General features: G+C 45.1%; 1 protein-coding gene across 3 annotated transcripts in view; it reads right to left on the reverse strand.

Moving 5' to 3' along the window:
* Positions 1-614: 614 nt before the first annotated feature.
* Positions 615-22,112, reverse strand: part of LOC147100428 (cell adhesion molecule-related/down-regulated by oncogenes-like) — a 34,709-nt gene continuing 13,211 nt past the window's right edge. For 2 of the 3 annotated variants that reach the window (XM_085968131.1, XM_085968133.1), the window contains 4 exons: positions 20,343-20,629; positions 13,857-13,936; positions 6,992-7,245; positions 615-5,094 (listed from right to left, as the gene is read on the reverse strand). In XM_085968131.1, the coding sequence (XP_085824257.1) occupies positions 4,928-5,094; positions 6,992-7,245; positions 13,857-13,936; positions 20,343-20,629 (788 nt within the window). In that variant the 3' untranslated portion in view covers positions 615-4,927. The remainder of the gene's footprint in view (positions 5,095-6,991; positions 7,246-13,856; positions 13,937-20,342; positions 20,630-22,112) is intronic. The other variant, XM_085968132.1, reaches the window with a different exon arrangement.

A 22,112-nucleotide genomic window follows, 5' to 3' on the forward strand; every position in this document is an offset into this window, starting at 1 on the left:
AGAATGGTCTTCATTGGGCGAGGGAGGGACAAATCCAACCATAATTCTCATGTCCAGTAATGGCTGCTAGGAAGTGCACATCAGCACAGGGCAGAATTGAACTCATGTGATGATCCCCACGGTTGGATAGCCTGCCGCCACCCATTGTCTGAAGTCGCCCACGAAGAAGGGCCCCTTCCGCAAGGTACTGATGAACTGCTAGTGAGGTGGAGTGGTAATCTGGCAAGGAGTTGGTGTAAGGAAAGTGGACTGCTGGAAGCAGTTCGTCTGCTGCACGCACCCCTACTGATCGGGGCAAACCTCCAGCCCCCGCAAGCTGCAAACACGCAGGTTTTTCCAATTTGATTTCAGGGACTGGAAAACTGCAGAGGACGCATACTATGGCGTACTCAAAGTTTAATCTCACTTTGCAAAATTGACCAGTGTTCCCGCTAATATGCGCAGACTGCTCTCCGGCCTTTACCTTGCATATACTGCACATGCAGAGATTTAAAGGGACCGAGTGTTAAAAGAAACAGGCCACGCAGAACAAAGTGCCGCTTACAGGGAATGTCGATACTGACACCTTCACTTTCCCCCAGAAAACAAGAAATGAACAGACACACACGCCAGAGTTCTGGGCGCGATATGGTGCTGCTGCAGCACTAGGACCCTTAGCAAGTGGACGCAACAGCATCATCTTTAATATTAACATTATCTTACAAACACAACATCTCGCTGAGCTATCATATTTAAAAAATATGTACAATTTCAACAAGAATATTACAACCATTTATGAAAATATAGCATATTTTCTATATAATACAAAAACATGCATTAAAAAAACAGCACTTTGTTTTCGATAGAGGGTGACAGATTAGAGTACAAAATATAAAAACTTTCAGGCAGTTTGATTTATGAATCATTACTGGGGAGACAGATTTTGGGACAATACATGATGTGCTGTGGTGAGTGGAGGGTAATATTTTACCATTTCGCGCTTAGCATGGAGCCTCGCTCGCACGGAGCTCAATTCAGGAAATTATGTGTATAGCCCACGGTTTTCTGTCAACGGGGCAATAACTGTGGAAATCAACTGCCCGCAGACCCGCACTCGCCAGGAGGGCTCACTGGAGAGTGATCAGGAGTACAAACCCTCCCTAGCAGAGGGGCCAATGGTAGCTTCCCTGTTGCTGCTGTTAACAGAAAATTGTGGGCTGCGTGAGTTCCCGACGAGGCGAGGCTCTGCACTAGGAACGCACAATAGGAAAAAAAGTTACCCTTTAATTTGCTCAGCTTTTAGCACACTGCTTTGCGAGTCTCCCTTAAACACCTGTCGAGTATAGCAACAGTTGTTAGCCTGTTTAAAATATTCTATGGGCAGGAAGAACAGACAAGAATTTAGCACAAATAACAGAAAGTGCTGGAAACACTCAGCAGGTCAGGCAGCATCGAAGAGACAGAAACAGAGTTAACGTTTTGGGTCGAACCCTTCGTCAGAACTGGAAAAGGTTAGAGAAGAGAGATTTTTAAGCAGGGGCAGGGAGGAGGGGAAGAACGAACAAAGGGAAGGTCTGTGATAGGATAGAAGGCAGGAGAGATTGACTGACAAAAGGGATGATGGTGCAAGGCAAAAGGAGAGGTAATGGGACAAGTTAAGAAACACAAGATGGCTCTAGATGATGTGTGAATGAACATTAACAGCATGAGGAAACAAGAGAAAAAATACAGGGGCCAATTTAGGAATTTAGCACATATGCGCTAACCAGTGTGCTGAAACAATTTTTGCAGAGGAAATGTTACAACAATCGCGTGACCTCTGACCCTCCTAGCTGCAGGATTAAGGGAGCTTTAAAAGCCCTTCCTAGAGTCAGATGTTGTTTCATGATGCAATCAAACCTTTCTACAAGTCATATGTACGCACGCCCAAAGATGTCACGTGAGCAATTGTGTTTGCTTACATCAGTGTGGAGTGCGACCTGCTGCAAGGGATGTTGCCTCTAGGTTACCTGTGTGTTCTTTGCTTGGGTTGATGGAGGGGTAGAAGTGCACGTTCCTTGAACAGACAAATTTGACACTGGAAACTCAATTATAGGGGGTAGTGTTCAGTTTTGGAAAGAAGAATTTGTATCTTGACATTCACACTTTTTTTTGCAAGGACACAAACAGTCTGCAATTTAATCACTGGATAATCGGGACACCTCTTGCTCACAGGACAGTCAGATAGATGGCAATGGCACCTAAAACCCAACAGTTAGAACATTTTGGGTGTTTGGGGTTTGGAATGGGCTAGGTGGAGGGAGAAATTAGAGAATTAAAAAAACGAAACAAAATGCAATGGATTCATGACTGTTATACAACTTGCAGGGATCAGGCCTGAATAGATATCCTGAGCCCCTCTGTTGTGTTACCCCATTTGAGTGTCGCAGTCTTGTATCCCTCTTGTGTGTACATGAGCATTGTGGGTCACAGAAAAAAAAGGCTGAAAATCTAAAATCCAGGAAGTACTGGACCTACACAGCAGGTACGTCAGCATCTGCGAGAAAAGGCAGCTAGGGAACTGGCCCATTTCCGACAGGGAATCCCATCTAAAACATGAGCCACTTGTTTCTTTCAGACAGTGACAGAGCTGTTGAGTATTTTCTGGTTTTATTCTGTCACACAGGCTCCTGAGCAGTTGCTGGGCCTCCTTAAACCTGCCAGAGTCCTTGCCCAGCCTAAGGCAATAATTCAACCCCAAGTCTTCACTCAAAGGCAGCAGAAGAAAGTAATTTTGAGCAGCCAGTGAACTCGTGAATTGCTAGCAGCTTGGAGCATCCTATTTACACCGTGATTTTTGCTTCGCCATACTTATATTTTGTTTTAGTGTAAGAATCATCAATGATCAGTAATGTTCACTTTATGCCATAACCATCAGACCACATGTAGTATAAACTAACAACTTCAGTTTTCCTGACCACGCTCTCATGTCCAACCCTGGATTCGGTTTCTCTGGGAACAAATACCCACCACCTTTCACACCGTCAGTCACCGGTTTGTTTTTTTGCAGCTTGTTCATTGCGACTAGGAAATTGCCCCAGTCACATCAGTGTGTAAAGTCAATAGTGAACATGAGGAAGGTGTCCATTATCATGGAAACACTATGAAACTGTGTATTCATAGTTACGTGTTTTGTATTTACTAAGGAGAATAGGTACAACTGACAGAGGAAGAGAAATTTAGCTCGCTTTGCATCCAATAGCAGCAACAATGAATCCCAGGCTGGTGATAACAGAGGGAGAGATGTTCACGATAGCTGAACTGCAACATAGGGCATTGAGCAAAAGTTGTCAGAATCAGAAGTTCTCTTTCTTTGCCACCAACCCCCCCACCACATTGCAATAAACACACATTGCAGAACTGGGAGGGCACACATGCTGGAACCCTATGGCCCTCCTTTGCTTAACACACAGGCTCAAAGCTGCTACAAACAGGACGTGACTGAAGGTGCCTGGACACATCATTAATAACCATCTTCACTCCACACTAAATACAATGCACAGTAACAATCTTAAAGGAGACCATGAAACAGTTAACACACTAATACTGGGCAAATCAACCTGCAATACATTAATATGGCTGCAAACTCAACCAAGTTCAAATAGTGTCAATGAAACTTCATTTTCCCCTCCATTAAAAGGGTTTAAGAAGTTAATATTGTAACAGCTGGGTAAATGCATCCAAAAAGTGCATTCACCATACAGTTGAATACTTAAAATTCTGTCACACGGTCACATTCCCCATTAAACAAAGCATTACCATGATAGCAGTTGACTTGGTTAGTAGGTGCAGTTGGGCCTGCTGTCCATCTGTTTCCTTTGCATGAACAAAGACTGGTGAAGCTGTTGGAACAGCAGCTCTGTACCTCCATTTACACGGACCTCGAAGGCTTTACTCTGCACGGGATTGCCTGGCTTTACTAGGAAGCAGATTCTGGATATTCAGCACTAGAACCCGAGCAGAAAAATGCACATTATTGTCCTCAGGAATGCCAGGCTGATTGGGGGCTAGGACAACCAATCGCTTGTCTCAGCTGTGTGGGTTTCTTCAGTTGTTGATGGAAACACCAGGTGAAGCACAACCTCGAAACACTCCCTTCCACCCTTGCAAAAAAAAAAAACAGCACCCAATTTGCCCGGCTTCAGTCAGACCACCAGGCATCGACTGTGAACAAGGATTAGGGAACACTGCACCCACATCGAGAAGGGTAGGTGGCAAGTGAACGACCAAAAAGTCAAACCGATGCCGATGACTCTGTGTCTGGACTGAACTCAATCTTTTATTAATAGCAACATTAAATGTTGGTGATGGATCCATAATCACAATGCAAATGAGAGGAGGGGGCTTTCAACTTGACCTGAACTGAGTTGGTCCATGTAAATGGAGTCAGTCTAAAGATTATGTCTGACTGGGTTAATCAGTTCTTTCACCAGCCCCATTACCAACGTATCAGTGACTTTGTACCCCATGCATCACACATCAGGTTCCTGTTACAACAAAACCCTCCATTTGCATTACCCGTTGTACGGGTCCTTTCAGGGATCAGCTCCTGTATCTCAGTCTGGGTATCGAATCTCAAAATGTCCTCCTTACAAGTGCTTCTCAGTCCACCAGATAGGCACGATCCGACATTAATTAACAATTTCTATAGCTTCCTCTTTTTTTTTTATATTATTACAAAACTTTATACAAAACAAGGCTAAAACTCCACATTCTGCAGAGAAGGAATTTCTCCTCAGAAAGCATAAATAATTAAAAAAGGGTGAAGACATTTTTAAACCAGATACATTCATATGGAGTAATATTTTACTACTACAAAAAAATAAATAGCGTCATTTTCTGATCCCTCCTTGGTCCTTTCAGTGACTCGGTGCAGTTACTGGCTTCAGACAAACAGGGAATTGGCCCCTTAGGTTTCCTGTAGTTCTTCTGTTGGGTCCCTGCACGGGTTGCCTTCAGCAGGTCCTGTTGTACTCCAGGCTGTTGGATTATCACAGTCCATTGGAGCAGAGTCAAGAGAAGGAGGAACGCAGCTCAGCGTTTGGTTCTCAGTTTCCAATTCAGGATATTCGTCATCTGCAAGGAAAGAATCAAGGATTAGCTGCTGGTTACAGAGCGTGCAAGGACTCGATGTGCCACCACGATGCCAGTGTAGCATTCATTTGAGATAACAATTATTCTATTGCCAATTACCCTGCCTCCTCCCCTTTTGAAGGCACCATCTGCACTTTGGGGGTACAGTTCCACAAGTACATAGCTGCTCCATGGTAATTTATCCAAATGCCCGTTCTTCATAGTCTGAACAGTTAATGTTGGCATCCGATTCTAGATATCAACCCAGGTCCCTTAGTGATAGGATAGCATTAATACAATGTGCTGTGTAGTCCATTCTGTGCTATATGCTGGATACCAAAGCCAGTCCCCTAAAATGTACTACAGGAAACTTTGGTTTATCCGGAGGTTGTATGTCCGGAATACTCAATCTAACGGCAAAAATCAGGAGCCGTTTTCTATTAAGTTTTTTTAGATCTCGTTTTTTCCCCCCCAGTCAGGCACTGCAAGGTCTGTAGCTATAGCAACAGCTTCAGCTAGAGACGCTTGCAGCTGCAGCCGACTCTTTAGAAGCTGTTGCTAAGCAACAGTGTTTGTTGTCAGATACGGAGATGAAAACCTCTGTATGCTTCAACATTAACTTTGTATGTCTGGCAGTTTTGATAGATCAGCAACACGCCGGTCCCGGATATCACAAAGTTTCCTGTAGTTTCTTCTTCACATTGTGATGTGGTTGTGGACAGTTCCCTCTTGCAAGTCTTTCCTGAATACCCCAGCTCACTAATGTTACAAATGAGACTCTAGTAGCACAACTCCACCTCACAACTAACGAGGAGTGAACAGAGTGCTCGGTTTTCATTCCACACTTTGTAAAACATGGTGTTAACATATGCAGTACCAGGAGAAGTGAAACCCTGCCACCAGATTTGCAGCAGTGTTCATCAGCTCTTTAAGCATTTCCCTCAATTCTTTAATGCCTGTATTTTCCTTCACATTTGGTGAAAGTGTAGGAAAATTCTCCTTGTGCATAATGTGCTTGCAATTAATTATTTACGATCTACTTCCTTTTGTGCTTGTAAAATACAAAACCCCGTGAGCAACGTGCCATAATATACCAAGTAATTTCATGGCTATAACCAAATGGGGCCGATTCTCCACTCCAGTCTGCTGTGGAAGTGTGCATTGCCCAAACACACCTACCCCATCCATATTTCAAGATTCAGCTCGTTACCATGACTTGGATGTCCCACTGGCACAGGAACTCCCCTTAGAATGGGCTTGGGCCCAAAACTAGGGGAGGAAAGCCTGTAGAACAAAGCAGTAGTCAGAGTGACTACAGGTCAAGAATTCTGTTTTCATCACAACTGCCTTTCATGAAAAGCATCATCTCAGCTCAGCATAGTTTGGAAGGAACTGGCTCATCTCAGTGCCGCAGTCGATAAAGATACTCTCCCTTTCTTCTCCCCGCGCCCATCCCAGCCCCAATCCCCCAGGTCCTGCAGCCCCGACAGTCCTCCTTGCTGGCCCTGGGGAGGGGAAAGTAAAGGCTGTTTGAAGGTAGGAGGAGGTAACTGACAGCACCTTAGATCCTCCAATTTACAGAGCCTGGGCACAGCCTCGACAGCCTTACATGCATTAGGTGAGTTGTTATTGGGCAACAGCCAGGTGGAAACCCAGGAAATGAAATGGGAGGTGGTTTGATGTCACTCGTGCCTCATTAGCATATCAGTTAAAAGTTTCCACTTCTCCTGGGAAGGGGCTCTCCCTGCCTCAGCTCAGGGATACCCTTGGAAATGCTTGTGAAGTGAAAAGGAGCAGAGACCAGGAATAATGGGAACTAAGTCACCCCAGGATACAAAGCAAGAGGAAAATCGGACCCAAATTTATTAATTAATTTTAAAAAATCAGCAAGAAATTGTACCTTCCATATTGTCCTCGTATGATTGGTGATCGTTGCAGCAGGAATCTTGGGAAGGGGACTGTTCAGGACTTTCCTTTGTACTCTCGCACTCTTCCTCTCCGTTATTTTCAGTGACAATGAATCCAGGGCATAATGGAGCTATGACATGATTCAGAGGCACCATCTCCATGCTGTCTTGGTGGCAGGTTGGAGTTCGCTGCATCATGGGTAGATTGTTGCTCGGGAAAGTGCCGTTGGTTTTAGTGAAACATCTGCTAAAAAGGGAAAGGGAGAATTTAACCCGGAACCAACGTGCTCTGTTAAATATGCAGCACCAACCACAGTCAGCTAACACAAGGACCAGGCCTGTTTTGCAGTGATCAAAGAGATGATGACGCACAGAATGGTCTGCACAGAGTGATCTTAAACGGAGTACACTTAAGCAGAGTGTTAAACTTAGGAATTTGGAGAGAGTGGGAATTCAGAGCAGAGGGGAGAAGGAGGTGCTGCTTTTGTCTCCACAGGACAGCAGGTAGGCGATTGGTTGGCGAGTATTACAACTTTTTTCTCTCTAAGCTAGGCAGTGGTTTAAACGAAGAGCTGGGGAACTATAACTAATACTTTATTAAATGAATAACTTAACTAGATAAATGAATTAATGTAACTATAAATAAATCATTTGAATAAAAATGTAACTAAACGAATTCAGGCCATCAATAAGCAAATAAATAAAAAAGACTAGAGATGGCAGGGCAGGCCATGTGCCGGGACTGTAGTATGTGGGAGTTTGTGGACAGCGAGTGTGTCCCGGATTCCCACATCTGCAGGAAATGTCTCTGCGTTCAGTCACTTCGGCTCAGAGTCAGTCACTCCGGCTCAGAGTCATTGAGCTGGAGTGCGAGTTAGGCACACTCTGAAACATAAGGGAGGGGGAGGAATTTCTGGATAGTTTTATCCAGAAAACAGTCACACCCCAGAGGAAAGCACAGGTTCAGGAAGGGGAGGGTGTGACCATTAGGGAGCTGGGTAGTGAGGACTTAGGAGAGGTTGAGGAGGTCCCGCAGACACTGGTCCTGTCCAACAGGTACGATGTAGTCGCTACCTCGGAGGACAAGGAGAAAGACTGCAGGAAGGACAGCCACAATGCAGACCAAGGCACCGTGGCTCAGAAGGCTGTCCAGGGGGGGGGTGGAAAGAGAGCAGAATAGTAGTGTGGTAGTGATGTGGGATTCTATAATTGGGGGGATAGATAGCGTCTTCTGCAGCCACGAGCAAGAATCCCGAAGGGTGTGTTGCCTACCCGGTGGCAGGGATATGTCGAGGCGGCTGGAGAGGAATTTGGAAAAGGAGGAGGAAAATCCAGTTGTCGTGGTCCATGTCAGAACAAATGACATAGGTAGGAACAGGGAGGTGGAGGTCCTGCTGAGGGAGTATCAGGAGTTAGGAGGGAAATTAAGGGAAGAGATAGCAGAAGCATTACTACACATATTTAATAATTCATTAGAACAAGGTCTAGTGCAGAAGAACTGGCAGATAGCTAACGTAATATTTATATTTAAGAAGGGAGATAGAACATGTCCAGGAAACCATAGACCAGTCATCTTAATATCGATGGTAGGAAAAATAATGGAATCCCTACTAAAGGAGAAAACAGAACATCTAGAAACCAAAAATACAGGAAACTTTGTGCTATCCGGAGGTGAGCTATCCGGCAATCTGGAGCCACCGGCAAAAATCAGCAGCCGTTTTTTATTCTTTTTGTTTGTTTTTTTTTTGCTTTGTTTGAACAGTCAAGCTGTGCAAGGTCTGTAGCTATAGCAACAGCTTCAGCTACAGAGCTTGCAGGCCACACCCGAGTGTTTAGAAGCTGTTGCTAAGCAACAGTGTTTGTTGTCAAATACGGAGATAAGAATCTCCGTATCTCTCAACATTAACTCTGGAGAGTACGGCAGTTTTGAGGCAATGGCAGCAGCTCGGTCCCGTGGGTGCCGGATAGCACAAAGTTTCCTGTACAATAATGAGTAGTCAGCATGGATTTCAAAAGGGAAAGTCTTGCTTGACCAACCTCAATGAATGTTTTTTGAAGAGGTAATAGAGTAGACAAGGGTCATGCAGGAGATGTGATTTATCTAGATTGACAAAAGGTCTTCGATAAGGTACCACATAATAGACTGATGAACAAGGTCAGAGTATGCAGAGTCAGGGGACAAGTAGCAGATTGGATAACTAGCTGGCTTCAAGACAGAAAGCAGAGAGTGGGATAAAGAGTAACTATTCAGAGTGGCAGAAGGTGGGAAGTGGTGTTCCACAAGGATCCGTGCTGGGACCACTGTTGGTCACAATTTATATTAGCAATTTAGACTTTGGAATCAAAAATTATTTCTAAATTCGCAGAGCAAATTTGGAGGGTTGGGGGGACAGTCAATACTGAGGAGGACTACAACAAATTACAAGAAGACATTAATAAACTTGAAGAATGGGCATATAATTGGCAAATGAAATTCAACACCGATAAATGTGAGGTATTACATTTTGGTAAGAAAAATAGGGAGGTGACGTATTACTTGGAAAATAGGAATCTAAGTGGGGTAGAAGAGCAAAGGGATCTCGGAGTACAAATACACAAATCACTGAAAGTAGTGGCACAGGTTAACAAGGCCGTAAAGAAAAGCAAACCAAGCACTAGAGTTTATTTCTAGAGGGATTGAATTGAAAAGTAGTGAAGTTATGCTAACCTCGGTTAGACCACACCAGCGTACAATTCTGGTCGTCACATTATAAGAAGGACAAAGGCTCTGGAGAGGGTGCAAAAAAGATTTACAAGGATGATACCAGAAATGCGAGGGTATACCCATCAGGAAAGGAAGAACAGGTTGGGTCTCTTTTCTCTTGAAAAAAAGAGAAGGCGGAGGGGTGACCTAATAGAGGTCTTTAAAATTGTGAAAGGTTTTGATAGAGTGGACAGAGTGTTTCCACTTGTGGGGAAGAACAAAACTAGAGGCCATCAATATAAGGTAAGTCACCAAGAAATTAAATAGGGAATTCAGAAGGAACTTCTTTACCCAGAGGGTGGTGAGAATGTGGAGCTCACTACCCCAGGGAGTGGTTGAAGCAAATAGTATAGATGCATTTAACAGGAGGATAGATAGGCACATGAGGGAGAAGGGAATAGAGGGTTATGCTGATAGATTTAGATGAGGAAAGACGGGAGGAGGCTCGAGTGGAGCATAAACGCTGGCATGGACTGGTTGGGTCAAATGGCCTGTTTCTGTGCTGTATGTACGATGTAATCCTATGTAATGGAGGCAGAGGGAGGTTCAATGCGAGAGGAAGGCTGAGAGAAACAAGAGGCAGGGAAATAGTGTAAGAAAGGGGAAGTGGAAAGATACAAAAAATGAAGAGAAGGGGAACAAGCGAGAGCAAGAGATCGAGAACATGGCAGAGAGAAAATCACTGCTCCTGAAGGTAGACCCAATGGGATGAACACCTGGAGATGTTTTGAGCACCCTTTGACAATCAGTGAGTGTGTGTGTATGGCTCCTAGCCCACTACACCATAGCTCATTTCAACAAATTACCATTTAAAATTCCTACAGAAAAGAAAAATCCAGAAACAAAGGAGTAAGAAATCAAGAAAAAATAGATCAGGAAAAGAATTATAAAAGGGAAAAGAAAAGGAGACAGACAGGTAGAGAGAAAAAAGAGAAATAGGAGAAATAGAAAGAGATGAAACCTGCAGTGAGGATGGAGTCAAGAAAGGAAAGTATATTAACATAGAAACATAGAAGATAGGAGCAGGAGTAGGCCATTCGGCCCCTCGAGCCTGCTCCACCATTTAATGAGATCATGGCTGATCATCCAAACTCAGTACCCTGTCCCTGCCTTCTCCCCATATCCCTCGATCCCTTTGACCCTAAGAAATATATCCAACTCTTTCTTGAATATATTTAATGAATTGACCTCCACTGCCTTCTGTGGTAGAGAATTCCACAGGTTCACTACTCTCTGGGTGAAGAAATTCCTCCTCATCTCTGTCCTAAATGGCTTACCCCTTATCCTTAGACTGTGACCCCTGGTTCTGGACTCCCCGGCCATCGGGAACATCCTTCCTGCATCTAGTCTGTCCAGTCCTGTCAGAATGTTATAAGTTTCAATGAGATTCCCTCTCATTCTTCTAAACTCCAGCAAGTATAAGCCCAATCGACCCAATCTCTGCTCGTACGTCATTCCTGCCATCCCAGGTATCAGTCACTCCCTCCATGGCAAGAACATCCAAATGGTATGTTGGCCTTCGTAGCGAGGGTTTGAGTACAGGAACAAGGATGTCTTGCTGCAGTTGTACAGGGCCTTGGTGAGACCACACCTTGAGTATGGTGTGCAGTTTTGGTCACCTTATCTGAGGAAGGATGTTCTTGCCATGGAAGGAGTTCAGCGAAGATTCACCAGGCTGATACCTGGGATGGCAGGAATGACTTATGAGGAGAGATTGGGACGATTGGGCTTGTACTCGCTGGAGTTTAGAAGAATGAGAGGGGATCTCATTCAAACTTATAAAATTCTGACAGGACTGGACAGACTAGATGCAGGAAGGATGTTCCCGATGGTCAGGGAGTCCAGAACCAGGGGTCACAGTCTAAGGATAAGGGGTAGGCCATTTAGGACAGAAATGAGGAGGAATTTCTTCGTCCAGAGAGTGGTGAACCTGTGGAATTCTCTACCACAGAAGGCAGTAGAGGCCAATTCATTAAATATATTCAAGAAGGAGTTGGATATATTTCTTAAGGCTAAAGGGATCTGGGGAGAAAGCAGGGACAGGGTACTGAAATTGGATGATCAGCCATGATCGCATTGAATGGCGGAGCAGGCTCGAGGGGCCGAATGGCCTACTCCTATCTTCTATGTTTCTATGTTTTCCTCAACAAAGGAAGACTACAGCTCGGTAAAGAAATTTGGATCTCTCCACAACATTTCCTTATTTGGATGTTGACTGTACAGTCAATTATCCTGGTCACTTTCAGCCTCACGGTAACATTTGCAGTTGGGTTAGCATTGTCAAAACAAATCCTGATGAGCACTTTAACACCAATCTGAGTACTGACTGTAAGCTCACGATTACAGCTTGACACAGCCACAGAAAGGGACAGTGCTTGACTCCAAAGTGCAGAACAGAGAGCAATGAAAGACTGGCTTCTCAGTGTACCCAGGGCATGAGGCAGCAGAACTACAGTGAACGAACAGTCAAGCTCAGTGGCAAGGCAAAGCCACAAATGCTTACAGCTCATTTCCACTAGTATCATACACAAATATACAAAGTAATCCTTCAATGGTGCTACTGTGCAGAGAGCAGCAACAGCAAGCAGTGGAACTGCCAGGAGCTCCAGCAGGCAATTAGTCTGGAGGCAAGGCCAGCTGAGAGGCCACAGCTTGGGGAGGGGGTGGGGTTAGGGGGCAGAGAGGAAAGGGGGTGGGGGGGAGAAGCAGGATGCTATTGCAATGTTAGCGTTTTCAAGATGAGCACTTTCTCCAGTCTGTGTATACACAAGGCACTGTGTGAAAACACTTTGTGTGCGTGTGTTTCAGGCAATGATCTGTAATTAGAATGAATAACAGAGCTGAAAAAAAAGGGAGAAGGAACGTATTTATAAAAGTGGCTCAGTACAGCCTGGCCTCTGTGCGCTGTAGAAGACATTTAACCGCCCCTTGATGGTGGGTAGCACTGACCACCAGCCTCGCTTCCCCTCCCCACCACCGCAGTGAAATCTTGAGGCTTTTTTTTTTTTGCAAGGAAACTAAAAAAAACATAGAACTCGTTATTTTAAAATATTCACTCAACTCAAAAGGGAACAAAGTGCTCGGCAAATAAAGACTGAACAGGCTGGGCTCTTTTCTCTAGAAAGAGAAGGCCGAGGGTGACCCGCTAGAGGACTTTAAAATGATGAAGAAGTTCAATAGGGTAGACAGAGAGAAGTTAGTTCCAGTTTTGAGGGAGTCCAAAACTAGGGGCCATAAATAGTCACTAATAAATCCAGTTAGGAATTTAGGAGGAACTTCATTACCCAGAGAGTGGTGAGAATGTTGAACCTGTTACCACATGGAATATTTGAGGTGAATAGTATTGATGCATTTAAGGGAAGCTAGATAAGTACATGAGGGAGAAAGGAATAGAAGGTTATGCAGATAGGGTTAGATGAAGTAGAGGGGGAGGGGGCTCCTATGAAGCATAGACCTGTTGGGCCGAATGGCCTGTTTCTGTGCTGTAAAATTCTATGTAATGTGTTTGTGTTTAAGGAGGAAGAAATGGCTGCGTCTTTCAACATGACAACACGTTTAACAACGATGGACATCAGCAGGATGTGTCACTGGTCAGTGTTTGTAAACAAACGAGGAAAAAAGGTCCGTCAAACATGCTTTTGTAAAGACTTCACTGCACTAATTATTTCCAAACCCCCCCCCCAGTCCCCACAATCACTCACTGAACAAATTGTGATCTTCAAGGCCACTGGTTTTTTTTCAATATATATACAGAAAATGGAACAGAATTCTCAAAACACTGGTAAAAATCCAAGTACCTGAAACAGAATTTGGCTCGTTCAGTCACCTTAAACCAGTGGCACAAAGGATGTCAAACTGAAGGAGTGAATGACCAAAGATTAATCCAGGCTTTGGGTCGAGATAAATGATCAGAGCCAGGGCTATGCCAGGGGCACAAACTGTCCTCAAGGCCCTGGGACTAGGGAGGGGAAAATAAAACAGGCAGAGATCCCAGGTCAAGAAAGAGCGAGATCTCTCTCTCTCGGTTTTTACACCCGTCCAACAAAATGGAGTCACACCACCCAGTAACCCTGAACGAACATTAAACACTGCACAGAGCCATTGTACACACTGACCTGTTGTTATTCCTGCAGTTGCGACAGTTGATGCACTCTGACGGTTCCGTCTGCGGGAGTGCGGTGTATATCCCACCACCCTGTCAACACAAAATGCAGAGCTCAGGAGTCAGCAGTATCACTAGGACATAACCAGACAGATTCTGTGACATGTGTAAACACTAAACTCGGATTCTATGCTATGCTGATTTCTGCAGCGTTAAACAGCACAGGAGGAGGCCATTCAGCCCATCGTGCCTGTGCCGGCTCTTTGGTAGAGCTATCCAATTAATCCCATTCCCCAGCTCTTTTCCATAGCCCTGTAAATGTTTTCCCTTCAAGTATTTATCCAATTCTCTTTTGAATGTTACTATTGAATCTGCTTCCACCGCTCTTTCAAGCACTGCATTCCAGATGACAAGCACTCGGTGTAAAAAAAGGTTTCCTCATGTCGCCTCTGGTTCTTTTGCCAATCACCTTAAATCTGTCCCCTCTGGTTACCGACCCTTCTGCCACGGAAAACAGTTTCTCCCTATTTACTCTATCAAATCCATTCTTGATTTTGAACACCTATCAAATCTCCTCTTAGCCTTCTCTGCTCCAAGTAGAACAATCCCAGCTTTTCCAGTCTCTCCACAAAACTGAAGTCTCGCATCCCTGGTACCACTTTAGCACCCTCTCCAAGGCCTTGACATGCTCCCTAAAGTGTGGTGCCCAGAATTGAACACAATATTCCGGCTAAGGCCTAACCAGTGTTTTATAAAGGTTTACCATCACCTCCTTGCTTTTGTACTCTATCCCTCTATTAATAAAGCCAATGACCCATATGCTTTAACAGCCTCCTCAACTTGTTCTGCCACCTTCAAAGATTTGTGTACATAAAGATTTGTGTCTCTCTGTTCCTGCACCCCTTTTAAAATGGTACCATTTAGTTCATATTGCCTCTCTTCATTCTTCCTACCAAAATATATCACTTCACACTTTGCATTAAATTTCATCTGCCATGCATCTGCCCATTTCACCAGTCTGTCTATATCCTCCTGAAGTCTGTTACTATCCTCATTATTTACTACATTTCTGAGTTTCGTATCATCTGCAATTTGAAATTATGCCTGTATACCCAAGTGCAGGTCATTAATATATATCAAAAAGTGCAGTGGTCCCAATACTGACCCCTGGGGGCACCACTGTATCTTCCCTCCCGTCTGAAAAACAACTGTTCACTACTCTCTGCCCCGTAGCCAATTTTGTATCTAATGCTGCCACTGTCCCTTTAATCCCATGGGCTTTAATTTTGCTAACAAGTTTATTATGTGGTACTTTGTCAAATGCCTTTTGAAAGTCCATATACGCAACATCAACCGTACTATCCTCATCAACCGGTTTGATCCGGAGTGGAGCTTCAAATCTCACCTTCCAACCATCACCAAGACCAGCTATTTCCATCGCTCATCCTCACCGTGTCCTCACTTCACCTCCCACCACCACCAACTCTCAATCATGCCTGGGCCAATTCTAGATTTTATTTCTCCAACATTTAATTTTCCTTTCCAGACTCCTCTGCTACATGGTACACTCACACCCACTCTGGTCATCCACCAGCTCCCCATTCTCTTCAACCCCACCGTTGGTCACTGCCTCTAATCTTTCTCCTGTGACTGCTAAACGTCAGTTCTCGCCTCTGTGAAGCACTTTGGGAAGTTCTACTATGCTAAGGGCACTACAGAAATGCACATCCATGTTTGGCAAACCAATTTGCCATTAACTTATTAAATGCAGTGACACAGATCACTCCTAAATAGGGTAACTTGATCACTTGTACTTGATGTTACAGGAAACTTTGGTTTATCCGGAGGTTAACTGTCCAGAATGCTCGAGCCACCGGCAAAAATCAGGAGCCGTTTAGTTAGGTTTTTTTTCTTTTCGTTGCTTTTTTTTCCCACCAGTCAGGCTCTGCAAGGTCTCGCTGAAGCTGTTGCTAAGCTACAGAGACGCTTGCAAGGTACGACCGACTGTTTAGAAGCTGTTGCTAAGCAACAGGGTTTGTTGCCAGATACGGAGCTCAAAATCTCCATATGTTTCAACATTAGCGCTGGTTTGTCCGGCAGTTTTGATGGGACGGCAACAGCTCGGTCCCGTCGGTGCCGGATAGCACAAAGTTTCCTGTATTGTGAATAAAATGATCCTTCTCTCTCCAAAAAAACTCATTGCCTTTTTACTGCTTAAAAATAGTTGGAACAAAAAGGAAAAAAAATCATAAGCAACGCTGTATCAAAGTGGGCTGAGAAAGCGAGCCTGCACATTCCTACCCACCTGCAGCCTGACCCCGATTCCTAGGCAACATGTGGGATTGTGACAGACACTGTATATCTGCTCTTGCATCAGCCAGGTTAGCCGACTTGGACTCAGGTTAAGTGAGTTGGGATTGGTTGGGACAGGATTAATCTATAACGCCTAAAGCCTCCCCCTTGCTCCAAAAATAGTACGTGAGCAGAAAGCACATGAAAAGTCTGCTTCAGAAAAAAGGAGAGGGGCCCGCATCTCCTTTAATGTACAATGTGCTCAGACAAAAATGCACTTAAAAAGGTTGGCAATGTGCCAATTAAGAATTAACAGCAGAGAGAAGATAAAATCCAGGACACAACCCCAGGCCCCGACAGGAACCTCTCTGAACTTCACTGGAACTCTTCCCCTATCCCACCCTCCCTCAACTCCGTCCCCTCCCTCCCTCCCGCTCAGCTCCCATCCCCACCCTCGCTCTGCCTCTGTCCCTTCATGGCGTCTCCTCTCAACTATTGCAAATGTCTTTAAAGTTTATTCAATAAACTCCTGTTCATTTGTTTACACAGTAACTCCATTCAAACTTAATTACAAGGCCATAGCCAGAATCATAAGCAGATTTATTTTGTCTCCCTGAAAGTAAACTGATTTACCTCAGGAAAAACCACTTAGGATTATTTATTAAATCAGGCTAAACGTCACAATCACGTAACTGATCCAGTCAAAGATTAAATCCTTCTCGCAATTTTCTTTCTCTTTTTATCCTACCATCCCTTTCCCACTATCTTTTTCTCTATATCCCTTCCTTCCCGACTTACTCTGCGTCCCTTCCTTCCCGACTTACTCTGCGACCCTTTCTTCCTTCCCGACTTACTCTGCGACCCTTCCTTCCTTCCCGACTTACTCTGCGACCCTTCCTTCCTTCCCGACTTACTCTGCGACCCTTCCTTCCTTCCCGACTTACTCTGCGTCCCTTCCTTCCTTCCCGACTTACTCTGCGACCCTTCCTTCCTGACTTACTCTGCGTCCCTTCCTTCCCGACTTACTCTGCGTCCCTTCCTTCCTTCCTGACTTACTCTGCGTCCCTTCCTTCCCGACTTACTCTGCGTCCCTTCCTTCCCGACTTACTCTGCGTCCCTTCCTTCCTTCCTGACTTACTCTGCGTCCCTTCCTTCCTTCCTGACTTACTCTGCGTCCCTTCCTTCCCGACTTACTCTGCGTCCCTTCCTTCCCGACTTACTCTGCGTCCCTTCCTTCCTTCCCGACTTACTCTGCGACCCTTCCTTCCTTCCCGACTTACTCTGCGTCCCTTCCTTCCTTCCTGACTTACTCTGCGTCCCTTCCTTCCTTCCTGACTTACTCTGCGTCCCTTCCTTCCTTCCTGACTTACTCTGCGTCCCTTCCTTCCCGACTTACTCTGCGTCCCTTCCTTCCCGACTTACTCTGCGTCCCTTCCTTCCTTCCTGACTTACTCTGCGTCCCTTCCTTCCCGACTTACTCTGCGTCCCTTCCTTCCCGACTTACTCTGCGTCCCTTCCTTCCTTCCCGACTTACTCTGCGACCCTTCCTTCCTTCCCGACTTACTCTGCGTCCCTTCCTTCCTTCCTGACTTACTCTGCGTCCCTTCCTTCCTTCCTGACTTACTCTGCGTCCCTTCCTTCCTTCCCGAATTACTCTGCGTCCCTTCCTTCCTGACTTACTCTGCGTCCCTTCCTTCCTTCCCGACTTACTCTGCGACCCTTCCTTCCTTCCCGACTTACTCTGCGTCCCTTCCTTCCTTCCTGACTTACTCTGCGTCCCTTCCTTCCTTCCTGACTTACTCTGCGTCCCTTCCTGACTTACTCTGCGTCCCTTCCTTCCTTCCCGAATTACTCTGCGACCCTTCCTTCCTTCCCGAATTACTCTGCGACCCTTCCTTCCTTCCCGACTTACTCTGCGTCCCTTCCTTCCTTCCCGACTTACTCTGCGACCCTTCCTTCCTTCCCGACTTACTCTGCGACCCTTCCTTCCTTCCCGACTTGCTCTAGCCCTTCTTTCCTTCCCGACTTTCTCAATCACTTCTTTCCCTCCCGACTTTCTCGATCCTTTTCCTTCATAAGAACATAAGTAGGAGCAGGATTAGGCCATATGGCCCCTCGGGCCTGCTCCGCCATTCAATAGGATCATGGCTGATCCAAACCTAGACTCACGTCCACTTCCCTGCCCGCTCCCCGTAACCCCTAATTCCCTTATCAGCTAGGAAACTGTCCATCTCCGTTTTAAATTTATTTAGTGTCGAAGCTTCCACAGCTCTCTGGGGTAGCAAATTCCATAGATTTACTACCCTGAGTGAAGTAGTTTCTCCTCATCTCAGTTTTGAAAGGGCAGCCCCTTATTCTAAGATTATGCCCCCTAGTTCTAGTCTCGCCCATCAGTGGAAACATCCTCCCCGCATCCACCCGATCAATCCCCCTCACAATCTTATATGTTTCGATAAGATCGCCTCTCACTCTTCTGAATTCCAATGAGTAGAGGCCCAACCTACTCAACCTTTCCTCATAAGTCAACCCCCTCATCTCCGGAATCAACCGAGTGAACCTTCTCTGAACCGCCTCGAGAGCAAGTATATCTTTTCTTAAATATGGAAACCAAAACTGCACGCAATATTCCAGGTGTGGCCTCACCAGTACCCTGTATAACTGAAGCAAGACTTCCCTGCTTTTATACTCCATCCCCCTTGCAATAAAAGCCAAGATTCCATTGGCCTTCCTGATCACCTGCATACTAACCTTCTGTGTTTCATGCACCAGGACCCCCAGATCCCTTTGTACTGTAGCACTTTGCAGTTTCTTTCCATTTAGATAATAACTTGCTCTTTGATTTTTTCTGCCAAAGTGCATAACCTCACACTTTCCAACATTATATTGCATCTGCCAAATCTCTGCTCACTCACTTAGCCTGTCTATGTCCTTTTGCAGGTTTTTTATGTCCTCCTCACTCACTGCTTTCCCTCCCATCTTTGTATCGTCGGCAAACTTGGATATGTTGCACTCGGTCCCTTCCTCCAAATCGTTAATATAGATTGTAAAGAGTTGGGGTCCCAGCACTGACCCCTGCGGAACACCACTGGTTACTGATTGCCAACCCGAGAATGAACCATTTATCCCAACTCTTTGTTTTCTGTTAGATAGCCAATCTTCCACCCATGCCAGTATATTGCCCCCAATCCCGTGATTTTTTATCTTGTGCAGTAATCTTTTGTGTGGCACTTTGTCAAATGCCTTTTGGAAGTCCAAATACACTACATCCACTGGTTCCCCTTTATCCACCCGGTTTGTTACGTCCTCAAAGAATTCGAGCAAATTTGTCAAACATGACTTCCCCTTCGTAAAACCATGCTGACTCTGTCCGATTAAATTATGCTTATCCAAATGCCCTGACTTCTTTCTTCACTTCCTTCGTCCTGCCCATCTCTCTATCATTACACCATTACCATACGGACGGCAGCAGTTCAAGTCGGCAACCAGGAATGTGCAATAAACGCATCTTTGCCAGCATCACCCACATCCAGAGAATTAAAAAAAAAAAATGCTGATCTCCAAATGCCAAGTCTGCAGGACAATCTAAAATCAGATACATCACCCCCCCACCCCCCAATACAAAGAGAAAAACACATTTAGGTCTCGTGGATACTTCTGGGAATATGCAACAGGTAAGCCTTTAGTAAAAGAATGAATTGAAATTGCATAGTTCCATTGTCAACGGGCATCATTCACTTCAGAATTTTGAAACTTCAGGCTAAATCCCTGGGTGAGAAACATGTGTCCCATATTACTAACCTCGCAAAGACTCGTGGAACTATGAAGCCCAGTGATGGCTGTTGGGCCCTAGTTTTATCGAAAAAGTAAACTGGGGAGGCGAGAGTAGCAGCATGGGCCAAAGGAATTATGGAGTAGAAAAGTTCTGAAGTCTGCCCCCTAGGGCGAGGGGAGGTTGGATGTATGGAGCCAACACTGTAGTGAGTTACCATGATGCCAGAAAGAAGAAAATCCAACTTTGTTCAGGGTGCTTGATGCAGAATGCACGTAAATTTTGAAAATTTCAGTAGAGATTCAGTGCTCGAAGGGTTAAATTAGAGGCAATGCCGAAACTCAATTGGGTCTAAATGAAAGCAATGGCATTAAATGTGGCTCTAGGCCTAACTTTTTCTGAACTGGGCCTGTCACCATAGAAACAACAGGCTCTTACATTCATAATATGGTGAGCCTGGTCGTAGTCCATGTGGGTCCTCTGCAGCGAGTTTGTGTGGTTGGGGTACAGTACTGTCCCTCCGTTCATTCCCCCATTCATCAGTCCATTCATCCCATTTGAAACCTTGTGGTGCTGGTGTGGGCAGCCATTGCTGAGGCTTCCATTGCCAATGAAGCTGCCATGAATGCTTCCATTAATTCGACTGGTGCCCGGCAGGGTGGTGTACTCCATCAGCTGGCCGTTTACCTCCTGGCCTTGATAGAGGTAGTTAGGAGGATCGTACTCTGGGGAAAAGATATTACTAATATCAGTTAAGGATGCAATCAGAGTTACTTCCCCCCCCCCCCCCACCCAATCAATGAATATTACAGGGATCTTGGTAACCCTGACATACCAACCTCCTTTGGGAAATTTGCATTTAAAGAGTTAATGCCATAGTTGAGGCCTAGTCTCGTTGACCACCTATGAAGCCTTCAAGCAGCAGTAGTGCTGAAAAGGTGCCTGTCCCATCAGAGTGGAGTTGTGAAGGGGGGCCTCTTTCTTAGACATACCTCAGCTGTTGCATGTCTCTTGGCAATCACTATGGCACTTAATATGCCTCCAAACGCTGGAATTCAAGACAGACTATATCCCTTTGTTAGCATAAACAGATGAGGAATTAAAAGCTAGCAAAACAGAAACTTGGATGTAGCGTTTTGCCCCAAATGCACCCAAACCAGCTCTAAACACTTATTTCAGCTCCATTCCTACTTTTTTTTCCCCCCTCAGTACAACGGGGTGTGGATACTCTTGGGTAAACCTTACTGAAGAAAAATTCCCATCTCAATACCAAATTACAGTTACATGGGAGGCTCAAATACAAGAGGGGCGACGACAATGCTCACTAGGGTAGATTTCACGGTTCCTCTGCTCACCAGCAAAATGTCAGCTTAAAAAACGTGTAGGTTGGAAACAGGACAACACTAAGGCCGATTCTCCAACTTGCGCTCTGCTCGGTTTGAGCGCAGCTGGGAGCAAGGGATTGGTGCATTTACCCCACTCAATATATGACAAGCTGTTTAATGCAGCGAATCAGTGGGATAAAGAGCAAAATTGTGCCTTCAGTACCTCACAGGGAAAATCTTGAGAACCAACAGTTATTGGACCACATTGAAAAGCTGACCTCAACAAAAACAGAGATTATAGTCCAATACTGGGATAGCTAGCCTGTGAGTACCTGCCCATCTGTGCAATAACTGATAGATACACATCTCAAATGGTGCAACTCTGTCCTCACTCTGATGCAGGAAATGTTTTTTTTTTTTTTAAAAAAGGGTCAGTAACCAGGAAGTCTTATACCAAAGAACCTTATAGTGAAGATGAGATGGGTATATTAAAAGTATTACAAAATCTTGCTCCAAGCATGGAGCCTTAGGAGCTGGAATCAAGAATTCGCGTGCTACCCCCTCCCCCCATGATCTTCCAACCATTATGGGCAGAATAGATGGGGTGTTCCTGGTGGGTGAGGCGACATACTGGGAGTGAGAGTTCATAAATTTAGCCATATTTTGTCACATTGACTCAATGTCTTTTCTATTACAGTACTTTGCACTGACAGTGCCTCAGCTAGACTCCTTCATGTGTTCTGGAACTGGGGTTTCCAGGCTTTTTGCCTTCCTGGCCATTTAGGTGTATGCAATAGACACTGTGGGCTATGTAAAATGTTTAAATCCATGTTCCCATTAATTTGTACACATCTCAAGCTGCTACACTAACAGATCTTGCTGT

The sequence above is a fragment of the Somniosus microcephalus genome, chromosome 26 (genome assembly GCF_052327205.1).
Source record: "Somniosus microcephalus isolate GS21.2 chromosome 26, FLI_Smic_1.0, whole genome shotgun sequence".
Classification (NCBI taxonomy): Eukaryota; Metazoa; Chordata; class Chondrichthyes; order Squaliformes; family Somniosidae; genus Somniosus; species Somniosus microcephalus.